General features: G+C 32.8%; 1 protein-coding gene across 1 annotated transcript; it reads right to left on the reverse strand.

Moving 5' to 3' along the window:
* Positions 1 to 551: 551 nt before the first annotated feature.
* LOC132741985 (C3 and PZP-like alpha-2-macroglobulin domain-containing protein 8) lies at positions 552 to 22,217 on the reverse strand. The gene is made up of 19 exons (XM_060730259.1): positions 22,122 to 22,217; positions 21,742 to 21,859; positions 20,767 to 20,880; positions 18,571 to 18,630; positions 17,291 to 17,434; positions 11,341 to 11,482; positions 10,892 to 11,068; positions 9,665 to 9,746; positions 8,248 to 8,404; positions 7,759 to 7,839; positions 6,569 to 6,740; positions 6,067 to 6,278; positions 5,268 to 5,426; positions 4,827 to 4,889; positions 4,140 to 4,249; positions 3,854 to 4,001; positions 3,431 to 3,536; positions 2,596 to 2,693; positions 552 to 2,323 (listed from the first exon to the last, which is right to left on the reverse strand). Exons 2-19 carry the CDS (start codon positions 21,856 to 21,858, stop codon positions 2,306 to 2,308), a joined length of 2,160 nt encoding a protein of 719 aa, XP_060586242.1. The 5' UTR covers position 21,859; positions 22,122 to 22,217; the 3' UTR covers positions 552 to 2,305.
* Between the last annotated feature and the right edge of the window lie 5,530 nt (positions 22,218 to 27,747).

Raw genomic sequence — 27,747 nt, forward strand, 5'->3', positions numbered from 1 at the left:
ATGTTTGCATTCTACACGCAGATCGGGAAATCTCTATTTCGCAAGAACTATTTTCTAATTTAAAATGATGATATCTTCTGGGGGTATGCAAGTCAACCACAATGAGTATGTCGATACTGCGGGAAGAATAATCGTATATGTGAAAATATACTAAAACACTTTTAAGGTATAATCGGTTTTTGTTCAAGACACAGTATATGCCCTTGACACAAGATACATTTTATTCAATGAGTGGATACCTTTAATTTAGCATCCAAATCCTGGAGACACAAATGACCTTGATATATTCCCAGTTGTTATTAATTTAAAACATGTGGTACTTGAATAGAAACGTAAAGCTGCATTTACATTTTAAAGAGAAACGTCAATACTCTTGCTTAACTAAATGTAAGTAAATCGCAACCATAAAGACATCCATTTGTCTTACCGATTGCTTTTTGAAGTTTTGATTTATTCCCTTAAGTTATGAAATCAATAATTTATATTTAGCACAGCCTTAGTTACCAAATTGTTATTATTAATCTCAAATTAAAAATACAATAAGTAAGTCGTATGATTATAATTTTATTAGATACATCAAACACACATACATGGAAAATGTAAACTGAAATATTGTCTCGCCAGTTTTTTCACGAACCTAAGTCGCCTAAAGGAATCATCATATTATACACTGATATCATTTTGAACACTTGCTATAACACCTTTCCAATTACACTTCTTTCTCGTTTTTTTTAAAGTAAATATATATATAAAACTCATTTAAGATTATAGTGTTAAACAAACAAAATAAAATACAACAGGTTTTTAGCGTTAAACAGATTTTAGTTAAAAATAATTCTAGATTTAGTACATGAATTACAATAGATATATTTGAACGTTCAGTTAATATCAGTGTCGACAACTATAATGCGATAATGTTCAATAAAACCTTAACATCTTAACAATATCCTTAATCCTATAAAAGTTTTCATTTCAACTTGATCAGACGCATGCATAGCTATTGGAAAAAATATATAATAACTTTGCTTTGAAGGGTGGCCGGGCCATTTGAAATAATAATAATAATACATAAATAATGACTGACTGCATTAATTTTATAAATAGTTTACTCCTTTGCAATTGCTTATAAAATTGTATTTTGAAAGGATGTAACCTCAGTATATTCTTAGTTTAATATTTACTTTGGATTTAAGATGAATACATCCATTCTGTGTGCAATTAATATGAAATTTGCATAATATGAAACAAATAAAAATGTTAAATTAAAATGATTTTGAGAAAAATAATGCTTATGGTCTAAGTATTCATATTGACAGGTTTTGCAAACATAACGTGTTATGATAACAAAAATATTAGTAGTTAGTATTGATAACAGAAATATGAAACATACGACATATATAATGTATATGTTAGAGTGCATATTGGGTGTTCTTCGTGAATAAGAAAGCTAAAAAGGAGCGGAGCTTGCGAAGCGACTGTAGCTTTCTTATTTACGAAGAACATCCAATATGCACTCGAACCGGCTTAGTGCTCCGCCCACTTGCGTTGTATAATATAATATAAAACGTCCAGTTTATATAAAATATGTTCTATTAAGATTTGAAACCTGAAAATTTGAAAAATTCTCGTCGGTGATTGGCTTAAAAAATTGGTGAACACTAAACATTGATATTGTTTCATTTTCTCATTTATATTCAATTGCATGTTAAATCATTCTTACATCGATATACATAAATCTTCACCTACTTAAAGAAAAAAAATCTGCAAAACATAAACATAATGGCCTAAAACTTTAAATGTTTACTTCGTTAACAAATAGTATCCGTTAAATTTCATTTACTCGGAACTTATATTAAAAATATGTAATTAATTGGCATCTGCTTCTATATATTCTGTAGTGTTAATATTAGTTTGATATATATCGTCTATATTAATATGTAATTAACAACAGTTACTATTTCCTCACTCATTAAAATTGCAGCATTAATGTAAACGAAAATTTAATTGTTATTAATGTGAAACTTAAAATACCTTCTGTAAAAATGTTAGGACAAAAAAGAGACCTTAAATAAATACAGAAGATAGAACAAATGTAGACAACTTATGGATGGCTAAGGAAATAATTGTCAATAACTCAAACGTAAGTTTATGTTGAACTTCTGAGAAACAAATGTCATATATAATTGCTTCACATTACCTTTAGATTGTAAGAGAATTGCACACAATCTATATACACTGATTAAATATTATACTGCACAGTTAGGTTATTTACATTTGAAAATGCAATGTATGTAGTTCTGTCGGCTTAACGTCCTACTCCGGTCTGAAAAAAAATGTTTAAACATTTGTAAGGTACAAATAATTTTATTTATTTATGTTATTGAATATTCAAAATATCATAATGTACCTACCAGACTAACATTACTCAAACTGATAACATTTATATCAATGCATAAATTAAAGATTTATATATTTATATGAATACAAGCAAGCTGTGATTCAATTGTAGAGCAGACCCGGCTGCAATTCAGTGAAGTCTGAATCTCCTTTGTAACTGGTTTTAAAAACCAGTTTATAAGAAAAGATGTAACTTACCGGTTCTCGTACCAAACAGAATCCACACAAAGGACAAATGTTACAAATGTTTGGTTCCTTCAGCAATCCAAATTCATATCTAGTTATTGCTTGATGAACTTAACAATTAAAAAATGAAATTATATTGGCAGTTTCATATCTAAAGTACAAGTAACATGGATAATGTGCAACATACATGAACTATCAATTTCATGGTAATAAAGACTCGGCAAAATGTTCCAACAAAATTTAAATAAAAGTGTTGTACCCGTGGTAAGCATTGGGTTACGGTATTTTCTTCAGGTTGATATTTTGACTAAATCACAAACGTGCTATTGTTAAACTGCAGAAATACAAGGGCAAAGATCAAGACAAATCGAAGTTTGCAGAACAAAACCCCACACAAGACCACAGCGAGAGCTTCAAGCATGGAACTGATCTAGAGGAAAGACTCGGCACAAAACGAGGTAAGAAGTGACAGTATATCAATAAAGGAATACAGTATTTTAAATATTCATAGAAACAAATGTATCATTTATCGGTTCTTATATAATATTGCTTGGGAAAAATTATAATGATATAATGATCTATGTGATTAAGTATGAACATTTATACTTTATGTATAATATTTTGTTGTTCTTGAACCTTTTATAATCTGCTTAAACAATTAATTTAAAAATAAAACCATGTTACTCAGAGCATTTTCACCAAACCTTCCTCTAATATTCTTACGTGTTTTGCTGTTATGTCTGATACTTAATCTTTTCAATGTTATAACTTAATGTTTAACAAAAAAAATCAATTATAGACCAACCCACTTTCAGAGCTCTGTAATCATTATCGATATTTCAATTACCTGGATCATAGTAGTCGTATGCTTTCACATGACAGGCTTGACTCTTGACAACTGGGTCAACACGGTCCATCTTCACATCAACGCAAATGTCAGTACCTGAATTAACCTGTATTGTAGGTATTAAATATTGTGATTAAAATGCTTGAATTTCGTATTCATAGTTTTGTCAACGCAAAAATCACTTTCACCATTTAATCATTTATTATCTAGTATCAGGCCAGATTATGCCTTGAGGTTGCTACATAGAGCTGAAGGTTAACATGCTTGACTTATAAATCACTGGTCACATGTACCCTTCTGTGGATAGGAAATGAGTTTATAAGTGCCCAATGTTTGCGGTATGTCGTCATATGAAACGGCCAAATCTTTTCAAAACTGGTTTTTAAACGGAAAAATATATACAAAGAAAATAATCATACGTACACCATTGAAATATAATGCAATATTTCTTCCATTTGTTTCGTGTTTCATGATTATATTCTGACTGTTCAGTAGGTAATCGTCAGGCTGAAATCCTGTTGGCATCTCTACCTCCATAAGTAACATGCCACTTTTGTCACTTCCAATCCATCTAATAAACAAAAGTCTCATTATGTAGAATTATGACATCGAAATCTCTCAAAATACGTAAATTGCATTTGTCGTCACTTTCAACAATCAGTACAGTGAGATAATATTAATAATTGTATTTATAGTTTGATTCACTCACCTTAGGCAAGATTCAATTGTCACAGTATTTATCGACTCTTTTGTCACTATTGCTTTTACTTTGATGTCATCATCGTTTTCATTGCCAGTCACATAATATGAAGTAGATATCTAACCAATGATATACCACAAGTTTTATCAACATAACAACGCCATACTAAGTTTAGCTTTTCCTTTTTTATCTTCAATTATTTATTCTATTTTACATTTTGAATTGGGTTTTACGTCACATCACTATAATAGATGTCGAATGGCGACTTTCAAGCTTAACTGGAAAACCTCAGGTGCCCCTTCATGTCTTATCCCAAAACAATAAGATCTTTTATTTAAGTGACACAAGTACAGATAAATTGACGGCATTTTTTTGATAAAGTATGTTTCTTGTAGTCAATCGTATCTTGTAAATGCACAACTATGCTCTTCTTATGTCTGAGAAGATTAACGATACAATTAAATATTTGTATTGCCAAATGTTTTCACAGCATTTTTTCCATGAAAGTGCATTTCAGTATAAATAAAGGGAATTTCTTCAATGTCTGTAGGAATAAAAGTTATTTCAATAAAAATAGCATTTCAGCAACACAGGTTTTGATTGTTGATAGAGAATGATAAACATAGAAAGTATACTATTTATTTATATACCAAGATCTGATAACCCATGAAAATTTTATCAATAAAATCAACTTACATCGATTATTGCTGAGCCTGACCCTGTTACTTGAAGTGTGAATGTTTCAACATCAGAAGGTACCTGTTATATAGATAGATGTTCAAATAATGCAATCAAATATTTCCTTTTATGTAATAAATTAGGATAATTGTACCAGTTATGGTTAACCGAGTAATTTTGTTTATTTGTCAAAAAGTCTTGCCTCTGTTATTGGAAATTAGGTAATTAGCTTGCCCCTTATTCGTAAACCTTTATTTTCATTACCTGATATAGCAAATATGGCAATCATTTAATTTTAAATATATCAAGTTAAACAATATAAAATGTAATCCCCTAAATAATCCAAATAAACAGTTTTCTTTAACTTGAAATATTATAAGCATGTACATGTGTTGGGATTTCTTTTGACTAAATTGGATTGTTGTCTAAAGTTTTTCACAAATTCCCTAAAAAAAGTACCTGGAATGTGTGTACGAAATCAAATGTTGAAGGATCTGTAGAATAAACGTGACTGAAATTTCCATCAGACAATTCAAATTTCACTCCATAATTCGGGCCCGGTGAAGCGTCTCCATTAGTTGCATATTCGGCAAGCGCTTGTATTGATATAACTGTATCCTGTAAAATGGGTACTAATTAGGACCTCATGTAAGTTGGTTTATTTGTGCCTAATAATTGATTTGCTTTTGTTATGGAATGCATACAATGCTTAATGATTGTTTTTGGGTATTTTCTTTTAACATTATTTTTTTATTTAGCTGTTGCTATCTACATGTATATTTGTTTTGCGTATTTCTTATATTTTAAAAGAATTAGTTCAGAAAGCAACTTGTCGGCCCTTTCCTCAATCTCGGATAAGGATTTTTTCATACCGTTAAATCATGATCATGTAAAAGTCTACTAAACTAAGTAAATGTATAGATAAAAAAAGTAAACAGAACATAACTAGTATTTATTTTCAACATGTTTGTTGAAACCAAAGTGCAAATACATTTATAAGTGAAGGTCATTGTGAGTTCAAAAATTGAATCTGATTGTCTAATATGTATACATACATATCAAATTTTACCAAATTATTTATTTCTTTTCATGTCAATCAAATAAATCTGTTACTAATTATACAATGTTTACGTATAATATCACGTTGAAGAATTGCTTTCAGTCCGTACTATCTCCGAGATGATTATGAACAATCGTACAGGTGTTTTAAATTATTCAATTAAGTGTATATTATGATTGCATTGACATTGCTGTTTACCTGAGTAGATCGTTCACCACCAGTCGGATTACGTTGTGATACAAGCCATTTTACAATTGGGAAAGCCTCTGCGTAGTACCCAAGTTTCATATAAGTTAGAAGAGCATACGATGACGCTTCTACATCCATTGATGATGCTCTATTTCTCAATGCACGATCACCTACTTCCCTTTTGTTGACTCTATGGTTAGCTTTCCAGTAGGTTTTGTCATCTAATATCAAAGAAATGAAGAAGTTGCATTTAGGTTCAAAAGCTTAAAACTTAAAAATTGATCTTAGAAAGATCAATTGTGAAACTCAAAACGGAAAACTATGAAAATATAGGAAGATGATAAAGAAATATACATTAGAAATCTATGTCTCAGTCATAAGAGATTTTATACATTTAATAATGAAAAAATGTATAACTTAATGGTACTAAAACAGGATTTATCTATGTCTGGCAACTTTATATTACACGAGTATTAGTATAAATATCTTATTTTAAAATGTAGATTCAAACCATCATAAAAAGCGGCTGTCTTCAGCTTCTTGTAACATGTGGATCTCGAGGGACTATTGGCACTTGCTAGAGCGTAGCATATGATCGCTAGTGAATATGAGTCTTTGACATAGTTAAGTTTTGCTTCTAAGTACGTCGTTGCCTTCCTTATTGCCATGCTGACATCGGTACCCTAGTTTTAAACAAATTTTGAGATATTACGCATTTAAGCACTATTTAATGTATTTATGAAGTCTAGCACTGGGCTTTTATTTTTCGTCTAATATGAATTGTAATTTTTAAGAATCACTTTTTAATCAAATGTGTTAAAAATATTATCCACAGTTGATTAGAATAAAGGTTTTTAATGATTCGAACACAAAGCCTGGCCTCTATTCATGCTGAGCATTCAAAGTCATTATGCAAGGAGATTCCTCTCTTTTGCACTATTTTTATAATATACCAAACATTCATTCAACATTGATTACAGAAAAGAAATTATATTGCATAAACGAAGTATTCATTTCAACAGTAAGTCAGCTGTTTAACAACCAAATGTACTTTAAAATCTAAACAACAGTTTGCTGCGTATTTAAGATTTTGACAAAGCATTTCTCTTATTAGCCTGTTTGTTCTAGATACAAAAAACATGGCTTCTTGTTGAATACTGTTTAAGCCGGTGCTAAAGACGGTTCGCGAAAAGGCTCGATCAAACCGAGTCTGCAACATTTTCAATTTTCTCTATTTCAAACTAGTACAGTATTCCTTTATTTCATAAAACGTTGCAAATATATCTTCATGGCTATCCAAACATGATTTTTTAGAAGATTGGTTGTTCCATATACAGAAATCATACTGAATAACTTCATGATTATGTTTTATCTTATTTGTCCAATATAGGCCATTCGATAGCATTTTAAATGTCAAAATATTTTTTAAACGAAAGCCTCGAAATTAATAAATATTTATTATGTTAATTACATTAGATACTAAAAAATTTGCTATTATAAACATTGGAAAATAATGATTTATTAACTGTTTATGAAGATGAATATATGGGTTTCTATCATGATTGTGATTTTTATGTTATTGATAACTGATATACATACCTATGGCTAAGATTTGCCTATATGTAAATTGAAATAATTTATTTGCAATATTGATATTATGGTTATGTGAAAAAGCTATATTGTCATACCAGTAGTGCTTACCTGAGAAGTTGAAACATTTCTGTTTTCTAATAATGAAATTAAAATAAATGCCGACATCCTTGTTCCGGAAGATGACCCACCCTGATACAAAATGTAATAACGGTTTGAATACATATTGTTTATAATTTCGGCAACATATTCTTATAAACAAATGTGTAAATTTAGAAACAAATTGAAATGTATCATAATATTTCATGAATTTATTCTTTTTTCTTTTAAAGATAATGAAAAATAATGAATAAATTAAAATGTTTTTATTAAAATCTTTTTTTTTTTTTTTGCAAATATTTTATAGCGACACGAAAACTTCTTCAAGGGATAGGACCGAATGTTACTGATGCAAGGCAACTTTTTTAGATAAAAGGAGGAACGACTTTTGATTCTAGACTTGACATGACGATAACCCTTTCAGGCATGTATAGTGAACAATAACCAATTGAAATATTTTCCGTTTTAAAGTTTTAACAATAATGAAATATATGAATGTACCTGCATTTGACGGTGTATGACTTTTCCCGGCTCTCGAAATGATCCGTCACTATTTTGGTATCTCAGTAACCAAACCATAGCTTTTACCATAACAGAATCATCAATTTGAATGAGATCTTTTGCTTGACCGAAGCACTTCAGAACAAACGCCGTCAGCCTTGTGTTTAGAAGGAAGTAAAATCATTAACCTAGTGAATTTTTAACGTTCTGTTGAATTATGACACTTAAACCTTTGTCATCTTGTGTATCAAAAGTATGTAACGATTATTTTTTTTATCTATATCTATATATATCTATATAGAAACGCTAACGCCGAAAATTGCACTCCAATAATCATTAAAATCAAGTTTTGTGGTGGTTGGTTTACCATGTCGAATTTGTTTTATTATTTCTCACAAAAATGTTGAATGCAGAAATTGCGAAAGAACGACAAAATAAAATCAACAATAGTATACATGAAAAGTGTCATGCATAAAATCTGACATGTCTTTGCAGTTTCGCGTAAAAATACAAATTATGCATAAACGACAAAATCAAACTTTGTTTTCTCATTTGGTGTTTTTGCATAGTACATCAGGGTTTGCCGGATGTACAAGCGCATAAGCACATCAATTACACATATGTCCGATATTCTGGCAAAGTTTAGTCGAAAACCATTAAGACAATTTACAACAATATATTAAATATATGAATTATTCGCCAAGGCTTGCCGAAGTGCGATGAGGAAATGATTTTTAACAAATTTTCCGGCCGTAAAATGTTTTATTCTGAATAAGAATCTTCCAAAACTGCTACACATTGTTTCTATGAAAAAAATATTTGCCTAAATAATTACTGAGGGCGAATCAGTCCATAGAAATTTTAAACAAAGATGTGTTAAAGCAAAACTTGATCAAGGAAAAAGCAAATAGACTTAAATTCAAATTTATTCTAATTTTGTCTACCTCTCGATTTTACAAAATGGAGCACACACAATCGGTTTAAAAACAATTATGTTGAAGTCTCCAAATATACTTTGTTTATTTGTATTTTGCATTGTAAAATCAGTTCAATATTTAAACAAACGCTTCCTTTAGCTTTCGGAATTTGTCTTCCTCAGGAAAAAATGACATTTATAAAATATCAAATGACGAAACGACAGTTAAAATATATGCTAAACGGAAAGTGACTTTATGCAGAAATACAAACCTTGTCAAATAATGACAGGATCTGTCAATTAAAACATTACACAGCAATATACAATACAATATACATAGACATTGAATATGGATCTACACATGTGGTACAAAAATTATCATAATTAATAATTTAATGATGTTTTCTTATTTATTATTATTTATTTATTTATTTATTCATTATTATTTTTCTTTTCTTTTTCTTTTTGTTAATCAAAAACAGAAAAATGTCAGAAATATACCAGCTGCTCCCAGATGAATCCCGGTTTCCAAATGCACTAAACGAACCGTCTTTGCGTTGATATTTCAGTTCTTGTTGAAGCCCTTGACCCAATTAAAGAACAACAACTGCGTTAAATCAAATTATAAATTAGATTTGAGATAACATATATTGTTCTTTGTTTTTTAAACGAATCCTTTGAATCCATTTTTTAAACGAAAAAAAGAAGTATCCCTAAATAATAGATGTAAAAGGCGCGGTTAGATTGAGTCTGTCTATGGAAGATACTATTTGATTTGATTTTGATTTGCTATTCAATATTCGAACTGAATTTATTTCAATAACAATCAAATCAATTTATCATTATAACAAGAACACCGCATAGGTGGGGCAATATACGCCAGAACTTGTGAAAAGTAATCAAAATGTATAAATCTTAAATTAAAAGGAAACCTATTCATTACACTTAAACAGAATAATTTTCATTTCAATTAACAATATAATACACCATGTATATCCAGTAATTCAGGAATGTGCAAAAGTAACGCAGAATTGTGCAATTTAGTGGCTAATACGAGCACCGCAATAAGTAAATGGACCAATATTTTAACTGTACACCAAATTGGAAGACATTAATTAGCGAATACTGTTGATGAGACATTATACTTTTACATCAAAGGGAACGTGTTACAGTATCGCGTTTTCCGGTTACATAATTCAAGATGGAGGATAATTTGTGGGGAGTACAGATAGGTGATTTTTATTCCAGTTCAAACAGCAAGTAGTTTCTAAAAAATGTTTTTGCGTGAGGGAAACATACAAATATTTGGGGAGTAAACATATTAATAAGTTCATACATTGCAATCTCCCTTTGTTATATATAAACGTATATTAGGATTTTGAATGTGTCATTCCGACTTTGACCTTGACCCGAGGAACCACAATCCTGTGCTCTGCACATTATCTCAATTACGTATATCAATAGTTCTGCAAACTAATTTAAATGTCCCACTATAGGTTTAAGATATCAGAATTACACGAAAAATGCTAACAGACAACCAACCAAGTGCTCACATTTTACGCAAAACAAAAGTTTTCGGGCGTATAAAAAAGGATAAATATGTTACATTATGTTTCTCAAATTTCTATCTGAAAAGCAGAGCTATCGCGTGGATAATGTAGGAATGTAAGGTTCGATTAAAGAAAAAATTCAACTTAAATGATTAACATTAATCATATAAACAGTTACCTGTCTGCAGAATTTTAGTTGATTTCATTTCTATCTCTGGGGTCAATTTTTCGACAATAGTGAGATAATCGTGGATGAATATTGCTGGCGCAAAATTTATCATAGTTTGTTCACCACAACCATACGGCATTTGTATCAAATTGTCTAAACCATTAATACTAGGTACCATGAAATTTCCTGAAAAACAACATACAAGATATGTAAATACAAATGTACTTAAATAATGAAAATTCGCCTAATTCATCGACATTGTTGAGCCTAAATGTTGAACTGCGCTTTACATATTTTGGGATCTAACATCATTCATTGCATTTTAATTATCATTGATTACTTGTAGTGTAAACGAAGAAAAAAACAAATATCACTTAATGAAAGTGTACGCCTGATTGATTGAATACATAAGTTTAATAGCTGGGAAAAAACACAAAATGACATTTATGTACACTGACCGGTAATGATGATTTTAGTAATTCTAGAGTTTTCAACCATATCATCTGGATGATCTATCTTGATACGTTTAATAATTTGATTGGAATCTCGTGTAACATCAATAAGATGTTGCTCATTAGTTGTTTTGAATACACCATTTGGCTGAAACAAAACCACCGTATGATTGCATACTTAAAGGCCAATGCCTGCTATACGTGTAAAATAATTGTGTTGATTTTTGTTTGATTTTACGGTGCGCCAACACAATGTAGGTCATATGATGCCGAAACAGATTGTCGGAAATTGATAACGTCATTTATAGCGCCTTGCATAACGTGACGTTCCGCGCTTACGTTAACGTCACTTCCGACTTAACATTGTATTGTTGTTTATACTATATGATTGTGGATCAGTAAAGGTCGAACCTGGAAACTACAACGCATTTTGTCTAGTTACTATACATCCCCGCATTGTTGGTGCCGTGAGAAATTCTACAATCACAATGAATTTACAGAAGCTTATTTCTACTAGAGAGGGCCAGCGACGTCTTATTTCTAGACAACTGGAGAAATTTAACGACGAGTTGTCACGTTCGGAGAAGTCAGCCCTACTCGAAATCATGGAAGAAAAAGCCGAGATTATCAAGAATCTCAACGATAAGATTGTTAATCATGCAGATATTGACAATTTGGAAACAGAATTGGTAGAGAGTGACGAATATTCAATTGATTTACGTTTGAAACTACGAAAACTGAAGGAAGATATTACCAGATCCGTAATTCACAGGACATTAACGGCAGTGCTAGAACGTTATCAAGTGAGAACTTTTCTATTCATAACCAAAGGGTGTCGTCTGATAACTCATCTTTTCACAGACTACCTAAACTGAGTTTGCCTACGTTTGATGGAGATGTTGAAAAATGGCAGTCATTCTGGGACTCGTATGAGGCTGCTGTACATTTGAACCAACGTTATCTGATGTCCAAAAGTTCAACTATTTACGTTCCTTACTACAAGACACTGCATATAACGCCATAGCAGGTTTTCCATTAACTAAGGGAAATAAGCAGAATGCAATAGATTTGTTACAAGAACGATTCGGACAGTCTCATAAAATAATAGATAGTTACATGCAGTCGCTTTTAGATTTGCCGATACCAGACAACAGTGTAACGAGTCTACGCAGGTTTCACGACAAAATGGAAAACTACATCCGGGGTTTATAATCTTTAGGTGAGAGTCATACCCATAATACCAATAATCATGAAAAAACTTCCCTCCGAAGTACGACGAAATTTAGCTCGAGAACACGGAATTGTACGATGGCACATACAAGATTTGAGAACTTCTATCGCCAGAGAAATAAACATCCTAGAAATGGGCATAACTGACGAAATAAGAAAATCACACTTGTGGACGGCATCATCATTCACCGGAACCGGAAAGAAAAAATACCAATCTAAGAAATTTTCGCAGATAAGAGATAATGATAAGGGTAAGAAATTGTGTTTGTTCTGTGCAGGTGACCACAAGTCGATTGATTGTGAAAAAGTTGAAACACGTGAAGAAAAACTAACTATCATTAACTCTAAACGTATGTGTTATAATTGCCTGGGAAAGCACAAAGTTTCAGAGTGTTGTTCTAAGTTTCGGTGCAAGAAATACCAGCGAAAGCACCATTCTAGTATTTGTGGCCAACCATCGAATTTCGATTTGAATCCACATGCAACATCATTTATAAGCTCTACTTCCGGTCAAACAGGAAATGCAGGAACTGCTATTCTTCATTCAACTAGGCATCAAAGATCGAACATTCTACTCAAGACTGCTATCGCTCAAGTAAGCTCCCAAGACCATACCATAACTAATACAAACATATTATTTGACGAAGGTGCTCAAAGGTCATTTATTACGGAAGAGCTTGCTGAGAAACTGAAATTAAAGCCCACCGGTTCGGACACTATATCATTAGCATCTTTTGGTGGCAAATCAGAACAGTGTCGTGATATACCCACAGGCAGAGTGTTTCTACACGTCGAACATGGAGAGATCATACCACTTGATGTACTTATTGTACCGACCATTGCTCTACCTTTACCTAACTTGCAGAGAAATGTGAAATGTCTGAAATATATCGAAGGTCTTAAACTTGCACATCCTATAACCGACACTGACGACGATTTCGAGATATCACTCTAAATTGGAGCCGACTATTTTTGGCAGATCGTGCAGAATAATGTTGTTAGGGGCAACGGACCTACGGCAGTGAAATCAAAGCTCGGTTAGTTACTGTCAGGACCTCTTCCGGAAGTTTAAAATGCGTCGTCTGTTAGCTATATGTTTAATGTTGTAACAGCGCCACCTAATGCCACAGATCTTGAGAGATTCTGGAAGTTAAAATCTATGGGGATATTAGAAGATGAAACAGAGAAATCTACATCCGGTATACTTAACGAGTTTAAAGAAAACTGTATCACGTACAAAGATGGACGTTATGTTGCTAAACTGCCCTGGAAAGAAGATCATTCCGTACTTCCTACAAATTACGAAATTTTCAGAAAGCGTACAGAAAACACAATTAAACGGCTTTCAACAGAACCGGATATACTTAAAAACTATGCACAAATCATAGAAGATCAGTTAAAGCGCGGTTTTATTAAAAAATGTGATGCAAATGTTACCACATCAAACCCTGTACATTATATTCCACATCATTATGTAAAGAAGGATTCGAACACGACACCTATCCGCATCGTGTATGACTGCAGTTGTAAGACACGTGACCAGCCTAGTCTGAACGATTGCTTGATGTCGACACCACCTGAACTGAATGATTTAACTGGAATTCTTATTCGTTTTCGAATGAATAAATACGCCATAGCAACCGATATTGAGAAAGCTTTCCTCAACATCACTCTTGACGAGAACGACAGAGATGTGACGCGATTTCTATGGCTCAGTGATCCTAGTAACCCCAACAGCGAATTGACAACATATAGATTCCGAGCAGTCCTTTTTGGGGCTACGTCGTCCCCTTTTATTCTCTGCGCAACTTTTCTTAAGCTCCTTGAACTTAACAACGACAAGAAAGCTAGCAATTACCTACGTCAAGATCTATACGTTGATAACGTGATATCAAGTTTCCAACAGGAAGAACAACTTCTACACTTCTACACCGAGTCTCGTGAGCTAATGTCATCTGCAGGTTTTAACCTTAGGTCCTGGAGTTCAAATAATAAAATGCTTCAAAAACAGGCAATCAACGATTCAGTAATAGATAATGCACAAATCCCTATGATACTTGGAATGAAATGGGACACAAATAGTGACGTTTTACTGTATCCGGTCAGAAACATACCAAATACCCAGATTGTAACAAAGAGAGAAATATTACAGCATACATCTCGAATCTATGATCCCTTGGGTTTACTAAGTCCAGTTACCATCAGAGCTAAATTACTTCTACAGGAGTTAAGGCAACAGAAGTTTGAATGGGATATGCAATTACTTGACAGTATTCAAGAAAAATGGCGTAGTTTAATAACAGATTTGAATTCCGTGACAAAAACTACGCTTCCTAGATACTACTTCGAAAATACATTAAAGGCATCAAGTAGCACGTGCATTCACATATTTTGCGACGCTAGCTTGGTATCGTATGGTGCTACGGCTTACATCTGTAGAGACAACCAATCTACTCTGGTAATGGCTAAAACTCGGATTGCTCCATTGAAGAAGTTAACGTAACCTAGGTTAGAGCTAATGGCGGCGGTAATTGGATCCCGACTCAGTTAACATCTGCAGCAAAACACCAGCATAACACAGATATACCTTTGGTCAGATAGTCAGATTGTGCTTTCTTGGCTTCAGACGCCTAAAATCCTTCCACGATTTGTAAGGAACAGAGTGATTGAAATCCAGGCGCTGTCCGAAAACCGGAAATGGAACTATTGTCCGACGAAAGAAAACCCTGCCGATTTACTTACGAGGGGAATCTCTGTGACTCACTTCAAGAACAGTAATCTATGGTTTCATGGACCTACATGGCTTACCACACCCGACAGTTGGCCAGTTTGGCAAGAAAAAGATACTTACGTCATGATGTCAGACAACGCTAACACCTTCATATCAGCCTCAAAACAACTAAGAGATTTGTTTCACTCACTCACAGTTAGAGAAAAACTCAACAACAGAGGAATTGAGTGAAAGATGATACCTAATCGCGCCCCTTGGTTTGGTGGAATGTGGGAACGTCTCATAGGTCTGACGAAAACAACAATAAAGATAGTGCAAGGACGTTCCTATGTTACCTACGAAACTTTACAGATTGTTATCACAGAAATCGAGGCAATGATTAACGATAGGCCGTTGACATATGTGTGTTCTGGTAATTCAGATGAACCGGAAGTATTTACACCACCACACTTACTTTATGACAGACGAATAACCAAACTCCCTTATGAGGATGTCCTTACACGTACATTCCCTACGCCAAGTGACCGTTCGTCAGTTATCAAACAGGCTACGATACAAACGAAGTTAATTAACCACTTCCGGGATAGATGACGTCACGAATACCTGACAGCTTTACGAGAACGTCATCAGACTACTGGTAAAAATGACCAGACGATATTCGTTGGAGACGTTGTATTAGTCCACGACGATGTTCCCCGATTATTATGAAAACTTGTTGTGGTTGAAGAACTCGTGCCAGGAAAAGATTGACTTATTCGAAGTGCTAAAATTCGAACTCAAAATGGACTTACAAATCGCGCAATTGTAAAACTTTACCCCCTGGAAATGTATTAATCTAAAATTTCAAAGGAAAGGTGATACATGAAAAAGAGACTGTATTCAATATTTATGACTGTTTCTTGATTAATAATACTTTATGTGAGATACTGTAGCAACTGTAGTGTTCAAATAATGGATTTATTACTAAACTTTAAATAACATTTCGCGCCCCGAGTATGTCGGGAATTGATAACGTCATTTATAGCGCCTTGCATAACGTGACGTTCCGCGCTTACGTTAACGTCACTTCCGACTTAACATTGTTTGTTGTTTATAATATATGATTGTTGATCAGTAAAGGTCGAACCTGGAAACTACAACGCATTCTGTCTAGTTACTATACATCCCCACACAGATCATGTGTTTTTGGCTAACTTCGGTTGTTACAAACTTTTAGCAGCATTAGTTCACAGACTCCAGAAGTTCGAACCAATTTGTCGCCTCTTACAATCACACATGGATAAACGGTGACTGCAATGCTGATGCCTATACCCTTTAGTAACCCCTAAGTCACAATGGGTGACGTTGTAAATTTTGAACTTGACCGTATGATAATATATACAAATAAAAAAGGAAAAACAAACAAAAAACACTATCATTCATTAATATAAACATGCCTGATATTACCTGTTTATTAGTTTTTTTTAAACATATTTTGAGCATACTTACAAATATTATCCTTAATTGCGTGCATTTCACCCAATATGTTCAATATAATTCGAGACATGTTTAATTTTAAATTAAGCTGTGATAAACCAGCAGTCGTACTACAACAACAATTTTCAGAATACACATTGTAACATTTCATGCAGTTTCTCTTTTACTGTGTTGTTATAAGCAAGGGTTGCTTCAACGGAAAAAACATTATCTATTACGTTGGATCGCCAAGTAGATAATACGTTTTTATCTTAAACCTATTAATGTAAAACCGTTAAATATGTTTTCATTTTCGTTAGATTGAGAACATGCTTGTTGAAGAATTACCTAATTAAGATATGTGATGAATGTTTTAAAACAGACTTGGCACATTGTATATAACAAATATCGAATTATTGATCAATTGAATAGTCTGTGCCTTTTCTTCCAAAAATCAGATGCAGAGTTTTCTAGGTTGTTTATGATTATTTCGGAGAATTCTTTATTTGACATTAATAATTGGCCGTAAATCCAACATACCTGTACCGTTACGCTTTTCATTATTTGATCTGGTATGGTAAAGAAGAAAGTGCCCATGATATAGGCGGTGACTGTTATGTTCAATTCTCCAATTTGTTCGGGATGGATACGAATGAACGTTGATTGACCATCATTTCCCTTAACCTTAATAAATAGCAAAAACTTTCAATATATATAACAAAAGCAACGCTAGGCGGATTATTATATGTACGAAAGTGTTGTTTTTTTTTAGTAAGTATGAAACATTTGTAAGACATGACATAAATTTAATAAAGTATTACCTTATTCAAATAGCAACCCTCCTATAAAGTAAGAAATTTGTGGGCCAAATGGAACTTAAGTTATGCTCTGGAAACTTTTTTCAGTTTTAAGGTAATAGCGACCTTGAATATTGACAATGTGACCCAACAATTAATAAGGGTGTTCTACCTAATAATAAAAGTATGAAGTTTGAACACTATGGGCCAAATAGAAATTTATGCTCCGGAAATTGTTTTCAGTTTTAAAGTAATAGTGACCTTGACCTTTGACCTCGTGACCCCAAAATCAATAGGGGTCTTCTACATAATATGGACAATCATCCTTTGAAGTTTAAATATTGTAAGCCAAATTGACCTTAAGTTATGCTCCGGAAACTGTTTTCATTTAAAAATATAGTGACCTTGACATTTTACCCTGTCACACCAAAATCAATAGGGGTCTTCTACCCAATATGGACAATCATCCTATAAATTTGAATATTTTGGGCCACATTGAACTTAAGTAATGCTCCGGAAACTGTTTTCAGTTTTAAAGTTAAAGTGACATTGACCTTGTGAATAAAAATCAATAGGGGTCTTCTACTCAATATGGACAATCATCCTATGAAGTTTGAATATTGTGGGCAACATGGAACTTAAGTTATGTTCCGGAAACTGTTTTCAGTTTTAAAGTAATAATGACCTTGACCTGTGACCAAGTTATGCTCCAAAAACTAAATTGCTAACGGACGAACGGATAGACGGACGGACGGATAGACAGACAGACGGACGGACGGACGCCAGGGGGTATAACTTAATATACACAAAATTCTTTCGGGCATATAATAATAAAATGATAAAAGTAATTATTCTATTTATAATACATGTACTGGTAAGTGAATAGGTGGTGATTTCTTACTACATAGAGCTTGTTTATTTCGGTCGTTTTACGTTATTTTTTCTAGGATTCAATGTCAACAAATTTCTAAAAAATTATTATACATGTATAATGAAGTCTTGATATTGAAAAAGTGAACTTACTTCAGTAGAAGCTGGTATAGGATTGTCCGGGTTTTCCGACAGCGTAATTCGCAGAAAAACCTTAATTTTAAAGGTATAATCTTAGTTGTTAAGGCCGACCGTTTAAATAGGATAATGTTCCATTCTTGCTTACAGTCACTACAATTTTGAAAACCTTTACGTTTTCGTATTATATGACTCTGATTTATTATAAGACACTTACATACTTTATCATTTAAGATGTTCCATTATTTAAGATAAAATCGCTTAGTACTTTTTTTAAGTGTGAATCAATGCAAATGAATACTTTTTGACAAAAGAACACTTTGTAGTACTCGTATGATAACTTTGTGTCATAGATTTAATTGTATTAATTTTACTAATTAACTTGCCAAGCAAAATATATGTAAAATATTTCAAGAAAAATTTCCGAAACAGATTATAAATATTTGCAATCATTAATTAGCATATAAATACATATACTGTTACTCCGAAAGATACTCTTACACAACAAGGATATGAAACAAAGTTACCAACTTTCCCCGCCAAAGGAATGTCTAAAATGAAGATTAACATGAAGAACAAAATTGTGCTATTTAAAGAATAATTGAGGAATTGTTCAAAATTTTGATCAATGCTAGATATGCACATGCCAATAAAATAAATTTATTAAAAAAATATAATGAAATAACTCTTGTGTATGTGTCAATAGAAATGCATATGTATACTTGTTATCACTATTTGGTTTATACAGAACTTATTTTAGTTTGATTGTGTAGGAAGCTATACGCTTTTAATTACGTTTCTATGACAAACCAGTACTGAAAAATGAGTGTAAATTTTCTTGCTCAAGGAAACAACGACTTGTCCTGGTGGGTTTTTAACCCATGCAGCTAGCGATCATTAGATAAATAGTCCGACCGACACGTTTACCATTCAGGCCTTGCCGCCACGCTACCATAATTTCAAATAAATGCAAAATCAATACAAGATATGGTCTGTGACAGAAATATTTCGTGTAAAGTCATCAATAATGGTATATGGGCAATTCACCATTGACATTGTATTGCATTTGGCCCAACTTGGCATCATACCTAGTGACATACTATTTTAGACTTTGACTTTCAGGTGTGACCTTGACCTTTGGGGTTGGGGTTTGGTTGCAAATGACATGTCGTCTTATTTTTGTTACCATTTGTGCCAAGTTAATTCAAAATCCCTTAATTGATGAAAAGGTTATATTCCGCACACAAAATATACCCTAAAACAGACCATGTTAAACTTTGGACCTCAAGTGTGACCTAGAAATTGAAGGTAGGGGTTTGGTTGTTCTATATGACACATGGTTCAATTATTGAGAACATGTGTGCCAAGTAATTTAGAAATCCCTTGAGCAATAAACACATTGTAAACTGCACATGGATGAAAAAGTAATGCACTGGAAACAAAATATACAAAAACAGTTTATCTTTGACCTTCAACTGTGACCTTGACGTTGCAGGTTGGCGACTGGTTTTTGATTATGACACATCGTCTTATCATTGTGACAATTTGTTCAAAATAATTTCAAAATCCCCTTTACCTATTAAAAAATAATAGACCGGACACAAAATATACCCTGTAACAGTCTATGTTAATCATTGACCTCAAACTGTGATTATGACCTTAAAGGCAGTCGACTGCTTCTTGTGCATGACGCAACGTCTTATATTGTAAACATTTGTGCCAAATAAGTTTGAAAATCCCTTCATTTATGAAGAAGTTATGGACCTGTATCAGACTCTGTTAATATTTGATCTTCAACTGTGACCTTGGCATTGGAAGTATGTGTCTAGTTTATTAAGCATTGGCTCATTAGTGTGAACATTTGTGCCAAGTATTTTTAAAATCCCTTCATGGATAGGAAAGTTATGAACCGGACATGACATATATCATCAAATAGACGATGTTGACCTTTAATCAACCAAGTGTGACTTTGACTTTAGAGATAGCGGCCTGGTTGCTGCACATGAAACATCGTCTTATTATAACAAACATTTGCGCCAAGCAATTCAAACTTCCTTTGATAAATGACATAAATAAGGCCAAAACACGAAAAAATTCGACAGGTTGATAACGGACAGACGGACAAATAGACTGACGGAGCCTATTTCTATGTCCCCTTTTTTTCTTTGAAAAGGCGGAGGACAATTAAACGTACATATAAAATACCATTACCAATTTATTTATTGGGTAGTTATTGAAGACTGATATCTGGAGGAGAAACTCTTCGCCATGAACTATTGACGTCGGAATATCCATTGTGAGGAAAAACTGTTTCTGCACTAATATCTAAAGATTTATGTGTGTTTGTAAATTAAATAATTAAATTCTTCAGAATATTGTTATCGTTTGCCAATATGAACTATAAGTTACACAAGAAATATGAAAAAGACAACAGTTCGCTTATGGCGAAGAGATTTAGCTGCCTGAAGTACTTAGTGTAATTATGAAGAAAACGTACACTAACACATATTTTGAAAAAAATGAATAGAAATAAAATAATTTGTGTGTTGCCATATTTCAACATTTGAAACGCAAAATCATGAAAATGCACCGAAATATGCAGTCAATATCAAGGATAAAATAAGCATTTCTTTTCATAGAAAGGAAGCAATCTAAATAATGAACATAGTGGGTTTGGCAATATACGTTCTTCCTCAAAAAGTATTTAGCTGGACAGTAGCCTTATGGTTTAAACATAGCTAGTTCAACTGATAAAAGTTGCTTTGAGATCTGATTATTCATCTATGTATGATTCATTTTTGAATTCTTCAGATCATTATTTCTGATGCATTTAACTATGAGGATTATCGAAAATGTCGCTTTGGTCGGCGCTGGAGGCTGGAGAGATGTTTTTCCATTTTCAGTATCTCTCATTAACATACTCAATAAAACTGAGTATGCCATTTCAAATATGTGTTCTCTTTTCATTGATGTTTATCTATTTCCAGAATACGCTGCTAGATAAGATAACTAGTAACAATCTTACCAGAAGCATATTGACATACATGCACGCACACTTAGCATTTACGTATTATTCATTTGGCTTGTCATAATCGTAAGTAAATGATATTTTGTGAATAGTTAACAAGAACAAATATATCAAAATAACATTAATGTTTTCGGATTTTTGAAGGGCACAAAACTTACCTCTGGTTTTGTTTCGGCAATTCCAAAACCGGTTACTGGATTAACGGCAAATACCGAAGTCACCCATGACGTCATTGAATCAGGAATTTTATGCGCAATTTTAGTTTCTCCTTCCATGCTGAAATAGAAGTTCACAAAAAATATCGTAACAGTGTTTATGTTTTTAATTCATTCACTTACTCCTTTTTGATGCCAGTAAATGTATAATTATTATTATTTATACAATCATTTTATTTATTAAATATATTCATTTTATTTATTTTCTATATTCATTTTTCATATTAATTTCTTTTTTTTCTTTTTTTCGGAAGACAATGAGTGCATTTCGAAACTTATATTTTATGACTTCTGACAGAATATCCTTGAACTAATTATCTTACCCAATATCATATTCGTCCCATAGCCAGGTATCAGGAAACCTACTTCTAACAATTTCCTCAAGGGACAATCCTACGAAAATAAATAAACAAGAGAGCAATGATGAGCCATATATTGCTTATCTTATTTAGGCTCCTTATGGCAAGGAACAAGTAATAATATAAATTTTGAATTATAAAAATATATAAATGTCTTAATATTAAGCTGATGTCATAACGTTCATATCTGCATCTATAATAGTGCAAATATAGAACAAGAATCTAAGGCTGTGCGAACGAGTTTTTGACCAAAGATGACCCATATTTTAACTTGAACTAGAAATCATTGAAACTATCTTGCTGACAAAGTTCAAGGATATTTCAACTGAAAAATACAGACAGGACTGATTTTAAGAAAATATGAATGCCAGAGGCATTTTATAGTACATTTAATATCTAGGGTGTTTTAACCTAATACGGGTATGCTAGACGATGAGGGTGGATACCAAGAAAATAAATTTGACCTTGACCTTCAGAAGGGCAATTCAAAATGGCCGCATAAAAATACTAAAATAGGTCATTAAAACCATGATACAATTTGATTCAATTTATTATTCTTGTCAAAATCAAATGATTATTCAACATTCTCTAAGTGTATACAATTATTAAAATCTGGAAACAAAGTGATCCCTCGGTCCAAGCATTAATCACAAAATATAACAACACTGAAGTGAAGTACGAGGCAACTTTTAACAGCTGCCACACAGCACTGAGCACCCGCTGTTGTAAAGTATAAAAATCTGGAAAACAAAGTGATCCCTCGGAAGCATTAATCACAACAAAATTACAATAGAATTGTAGACTCGGTTTAATTGAGTCTGTACATGAGGAATAATGAATATGTGCAACATCCCTCACGCCCCCTAGCACCGGCTGGGCGGTTCTCAATTCTCAACACTTAATAGTGCTGGCATCAATGATCCCGAAGGACCAGAAAAATATAACAACACTGAAGTGAAGTACGGGGCAACTTTTTACAGCTGCCACACAGCATTTAACACCCGCTGTTGTGAAGTATAAAAATCTGGAAACAAAGTGATCCCTCGGAAGCATTAATCACAACAAAATTACAAGAGAATTGCTAACTAGGTTTGATTAAGTCTGTACATGAGTAATAATGAAAATGTGCAACATCCCTCACGCCCCCTAGCACCGGTTGAGCGGTACTCAATTCTCAACACTTAATAGTGCTGGCATCAATGATCCCGAAGGACCAGAAAAATATTACAACACTGAAGTTAAGTACAGGGAAACTTTTTACAGCTGCCACACAGCACTTAACTTAACTTATTAAGTTAATTTACTACAAATTTCTAGTAATATATATATATGGTTAACACTTGAAATCACCAAAAAAACAAGGTCATCAAGATCATATATATTTTTATTTCGCAAAGCATGATAATTATTATCATGTAAGGTAAAATATGATAAACAAGATCAACAAGGAAAGGCGGCGTTCAATGAACGCAACCCCCATATGACCCAGCAGCAAGAACCAATGGCAAGGAGCCCAGGCGGACCCCAAACAAAAACAGGACAGGGCAAAGACAGAGCACGGACGGGTTAATCATTAAATGATAAATAATTTGTAACTGATTAGGAATTAAAAGAAAAGAATAATATGCCCACAAAGGGGATGGGACCGGGGGAAGGGGGGGGGGGGCGTTAATCAATGAAATAAAAACTAGAGGCAATGGGGAAGATACTTACCCTCGACGAGAAAACAACAAAGGGACACAAGCAAGTGTCACCAAAACAGTAAGAAACGACATTAAAACTATATTTCGTAATTTAACTAACATCATATTTAAGAATCTACTGAATGAATTTGATACTGAAGCTTTGAAAGAATGTTTCTGTGTTATGTAACAAAGCTCTTAATAGCAGTATTTATGCTGCTGACCGTTCCAAGGCGGCGCCCCCTCTGTGTTCCTCAGATGTATGTCTATGTTGCTTCATACTGTTTTGGTGACACTTGTGTCCCTTGTTGTTTTCTCGTTTACGGTAAGTATCTTCCCCTTTGCCCCTAGTTTTTATTTATTTTATTTATCGCCTCCCTTCCCCGGGTCTCCTGTCCCCTTCCCCTGTGCACTTTGACTTTATGGGCATATTTTTCAATAATTTCTTTTGTTTCTTTTCTTATGTTATTTTGTTGTGATTAATGCTTCCGAGGGATCACTTTGTTTCCAGAATTTTTTTTTTTTTTCTTTTAGTCCCTTATCAGTAACTAATTATTTATGATTTCAGTGGTTATCCTGCCAATGCCCTGTCCTGTTTTTGTTTTGGGGTACTCGTGGGCTCCTTGCCACTGGCTCTTGTTGCATGGTCATTTCATGTTCATTTTAGGTTCTCTTTTATGTCTAATATAATATTATGTCAATGACATGTCTTCAACCCTAAGCAATAAGCTTGACCTGTCCGTGCTGTTTTGTGCCCTGTCCGGTTTTTGTTTGGTGTTACGAGCCAGGCGTAACGAGAAAGAAAAGCCAGCAACAAACTTGTAACAATAACAAATTTATTACAGAAAAATTATTAAAGAAAAATAAAATAACAAATTATCTTTACAAATACCTGAAGTCCAAATAAAAATTACAAATGTCTAGTCTGATCCTGGAATGATCCTTTTTCAATAGCACAGTTAAATCCAAGTTAAATCCAAGAACACTTTAGAATAAATTCCCACAATAAAATCCACAAGAATAATTAATTATCCAAGCTCCAATAAATCACTTAATTTCCAAGTTGAATAATACTCCAAATATATTGATGACTTAAAAGATCACTGATGACTAAAAAGGTAACTGATGACTTAAAGATAAGAGTAATGAAAAATATCTCCTTATATATATTAACTAAGAAGTTTCTAGAATAGTCTTCCATTTATTACAGTAATCATAATCTAGCAACTTCAACAGTAAAGATCATTCCAGAAATTTCTATCTAAATATAATGCATGAGTTTTCCACAACAGTTAAGAACGTTCTAGTACATACATGTAGTTTATGTTCTAAAAATAGAACAATGACAATATTGGAAATACCAACTGGTCAGATATAATCTATATACATGTAATATGTTGCATACATAACACTTCCCCTCTTCAAGAAAAAGAAATATTAATGAAATGAATATTTTTTTTACATAAATTCAAACAATGTAACTTACAAATAACATAGGAGAAATGTTAAACAATTTTATACATTCATTTATATGTGTATTACAAACAATAGCAAACAACAACAAAAACATAACCAATCATATCATATAAATGCTATTACAAACAATAGCAAACAACAACAAAAAAAAAATAATCAATCATATCATATAAATGTTAAATTTAAAATACTGCAAATAACAGTTTTAGACACGTGAAAGTGCATCAGGGATCAAATTATCTTTCCCTTTAATGTGTCTAATGTCAAGACTATATTCTTGCAAAAATAAGCTCCACCTCAACAACCTTTGATTTTTGTTTTTAAGTTTATGCAAGAAAGTGAGGGGGTTGTGATCACTAAAGACAACAACAGGCAACTTTGAAGAAGTTAGATAAACTTCAAAATGCTGAATAGCAAGAATAAGAGCAAGGCACTCTTTCTCTATAGTAGAGTAATTTTTCTGATGTTCATTAAACTTTTTAGAAAAGTAACAAACAGGATGGTCAACACCATTGTTGGCGTCCGCGCCGAAGCGCGGCGCCTATTGGAATGAAATGAGATTTTGTGAAAGGGCGACAGCAACTTCTCGAGCCTTTTATAGTTGCCAATAATAAAAGCCGATCATTCCGATCGGTATGAGGGTGCTTGATTGTTAATTAGTCGCGATATGTACAATGAATGGCGAACTGGAGAATTTCGCAATGCAAACATTTTCAAATGAAATAACCTTTTCCGTCAATAAATCGCGCTCTTCGGGGTATTTTTGCTTATCATTTTGTAGTACACAGTGGGTTATTATGGTATGTTATTCCGAAGCTGTTAAATAGAATGATTAGTTGATGACCTTAATATTCGAAAATCTATTTATAGAGGGATGTACTCCTAGCTAATTCCCGGTCTCTCCCGGGATTTACTAATGACCGGCGAATAGTACCACACGTTAATTGTCCGGTCTCTCCCGGTTTTGGAGTAGATATCGTTACAGAACAGAACAAATATTTTTACAGATAAATAAGCTTTTTTTTCAAAATGAATGTTTGTCACTTAGTTTGGTTACAATAATTAATAAACACAGAATCAACTCTCGAATTGATTGATTATTATTATACATAAACATACAATTCGAAAAAAAAAACCAACAACACAAATCGCATGTTATATTTTATCTATATGAGATAAAAAACAATAAATATGTACAATAATTGAGAAAAAATATACATTTTTATGGCATTAATATGACACTATCAACTTTTAAAACATTTCATATAATTTGTTATTCGTGTTTAGTAAAGATTCCGAGGAATTATTCAAAGTTACAAATCAGATTTTATGAATTATTCAATTGATTGATAATTTAAAAAATGATAAAGAAAAATACAAATGTACATGTATATGGTTTAAGAATAAACAATATTATAAAATGAAAGATTAACCATGATTTACTGACTTTTCCAGTTAAGTTTTGACTTATAATCGTCGATCATTATGACAATTGAATTCTTAAAATAGTAGTAAACGTAAAAACTCAGTATTAAAATAGCGCATAAAACACACACAAAAAAAAGAAAAGAAAACAATACTGTATTCATAAAATCTGTATTTTTTTTATTAAAATAGAAATTACATTTATTGTATAATAAACAATTATGCTCAACATGATCAACATGGTAATATAACAAGTGTCATATTGTTACTTAGTGTGAACAGATACCTTAAGAGGGGGTCCTCGTTAATAGCAATAACATAATAATTAAGGGACAATTACACAAGTATGGTGTTGATCATGCGTTACACATATGGATTATAAATGATTGTATAACATGTATATCCGTTGCTATTAATAACCACGATCATAAAGAAATAACAAGTAATATTCTAATTTCTAGCATGCCGATCAAAGTTATAAATAATGAACAATGTCTTTCGTCCGTTCATTCAAAAGTGATATACAATTCTGGTAAAACCCAATGAACCATTGAAAAGTTTATAAGAATATCTTGTCATCATATATCTACTAGTTCATCTGCACCTGCTGTTTGGACGCCCTTTGATGCTTTGCATCAATGCTTTTCTTGTTGTCTTCTTGGATCAATACACTTCCAGCACCTATGTCACTAGCATCTACAGCTAACTTAAAGTTTTTATTTAAATCTGGTGCCAAGAGAACTGGTGCACTCTTAAGTATGGCTTTCAGGCTGTCAAATGTTATTTGACACTTGTCATTCCAATGAATTTGTTTTCTTTTTCTTTAGCAAATTTGTCAATGTTCTGCAATAACCGAAAAAATTATTACAAAATTTACGATAATACCTGTCCATACCAAGAAATCGCATCAGTTGTCTTTTACAAGTTGGCACAGGAAATTCAGAGATAGCTTTGACCTTAGCTTCTATTGGTTTTACTTACCCTGTCCCACTACATGTCCTAAAAAT

Source organism: Ruditapes philippinarum, unplaced genomic scaffold (genome assembly GCF_026571515.1).
Source record: "Ruditapes philippinarum isolate M1 unplaced genomic scaffold, ASM2657151v2 ctg2580_1_1_1_1, whole genome shotgun sequence".
Lineage (NCBI taxonomy): Eukaryota > Metazoa > Mollusca > Bivalvia > Venerida > Veneridae > Ruditapes > Ruditapes philippinarum.

Coding starts and splice junctions, on each gene's coding strand:
- LOC132741985 (XM_060730259.1), bottom strand. CDS start 21,858: ATGGAAGGAGAAACTAAAATTGCGCATAAAATTCCTGATTCAATGACG. Junction 4,250..4,826: donor CAGGCTCAGCAATAATCGAT/GTAAGTTGATTT, acceptor ATCATTGGTTAG/ATATCTACTTCATATTATGT. Junction 2,694..3,430: donor ATACGACTACTATGATCCAG/GTAATTGAAATA, acceptor TTAATTGTTAAG/TTCATCAAGCAATAACTAGA.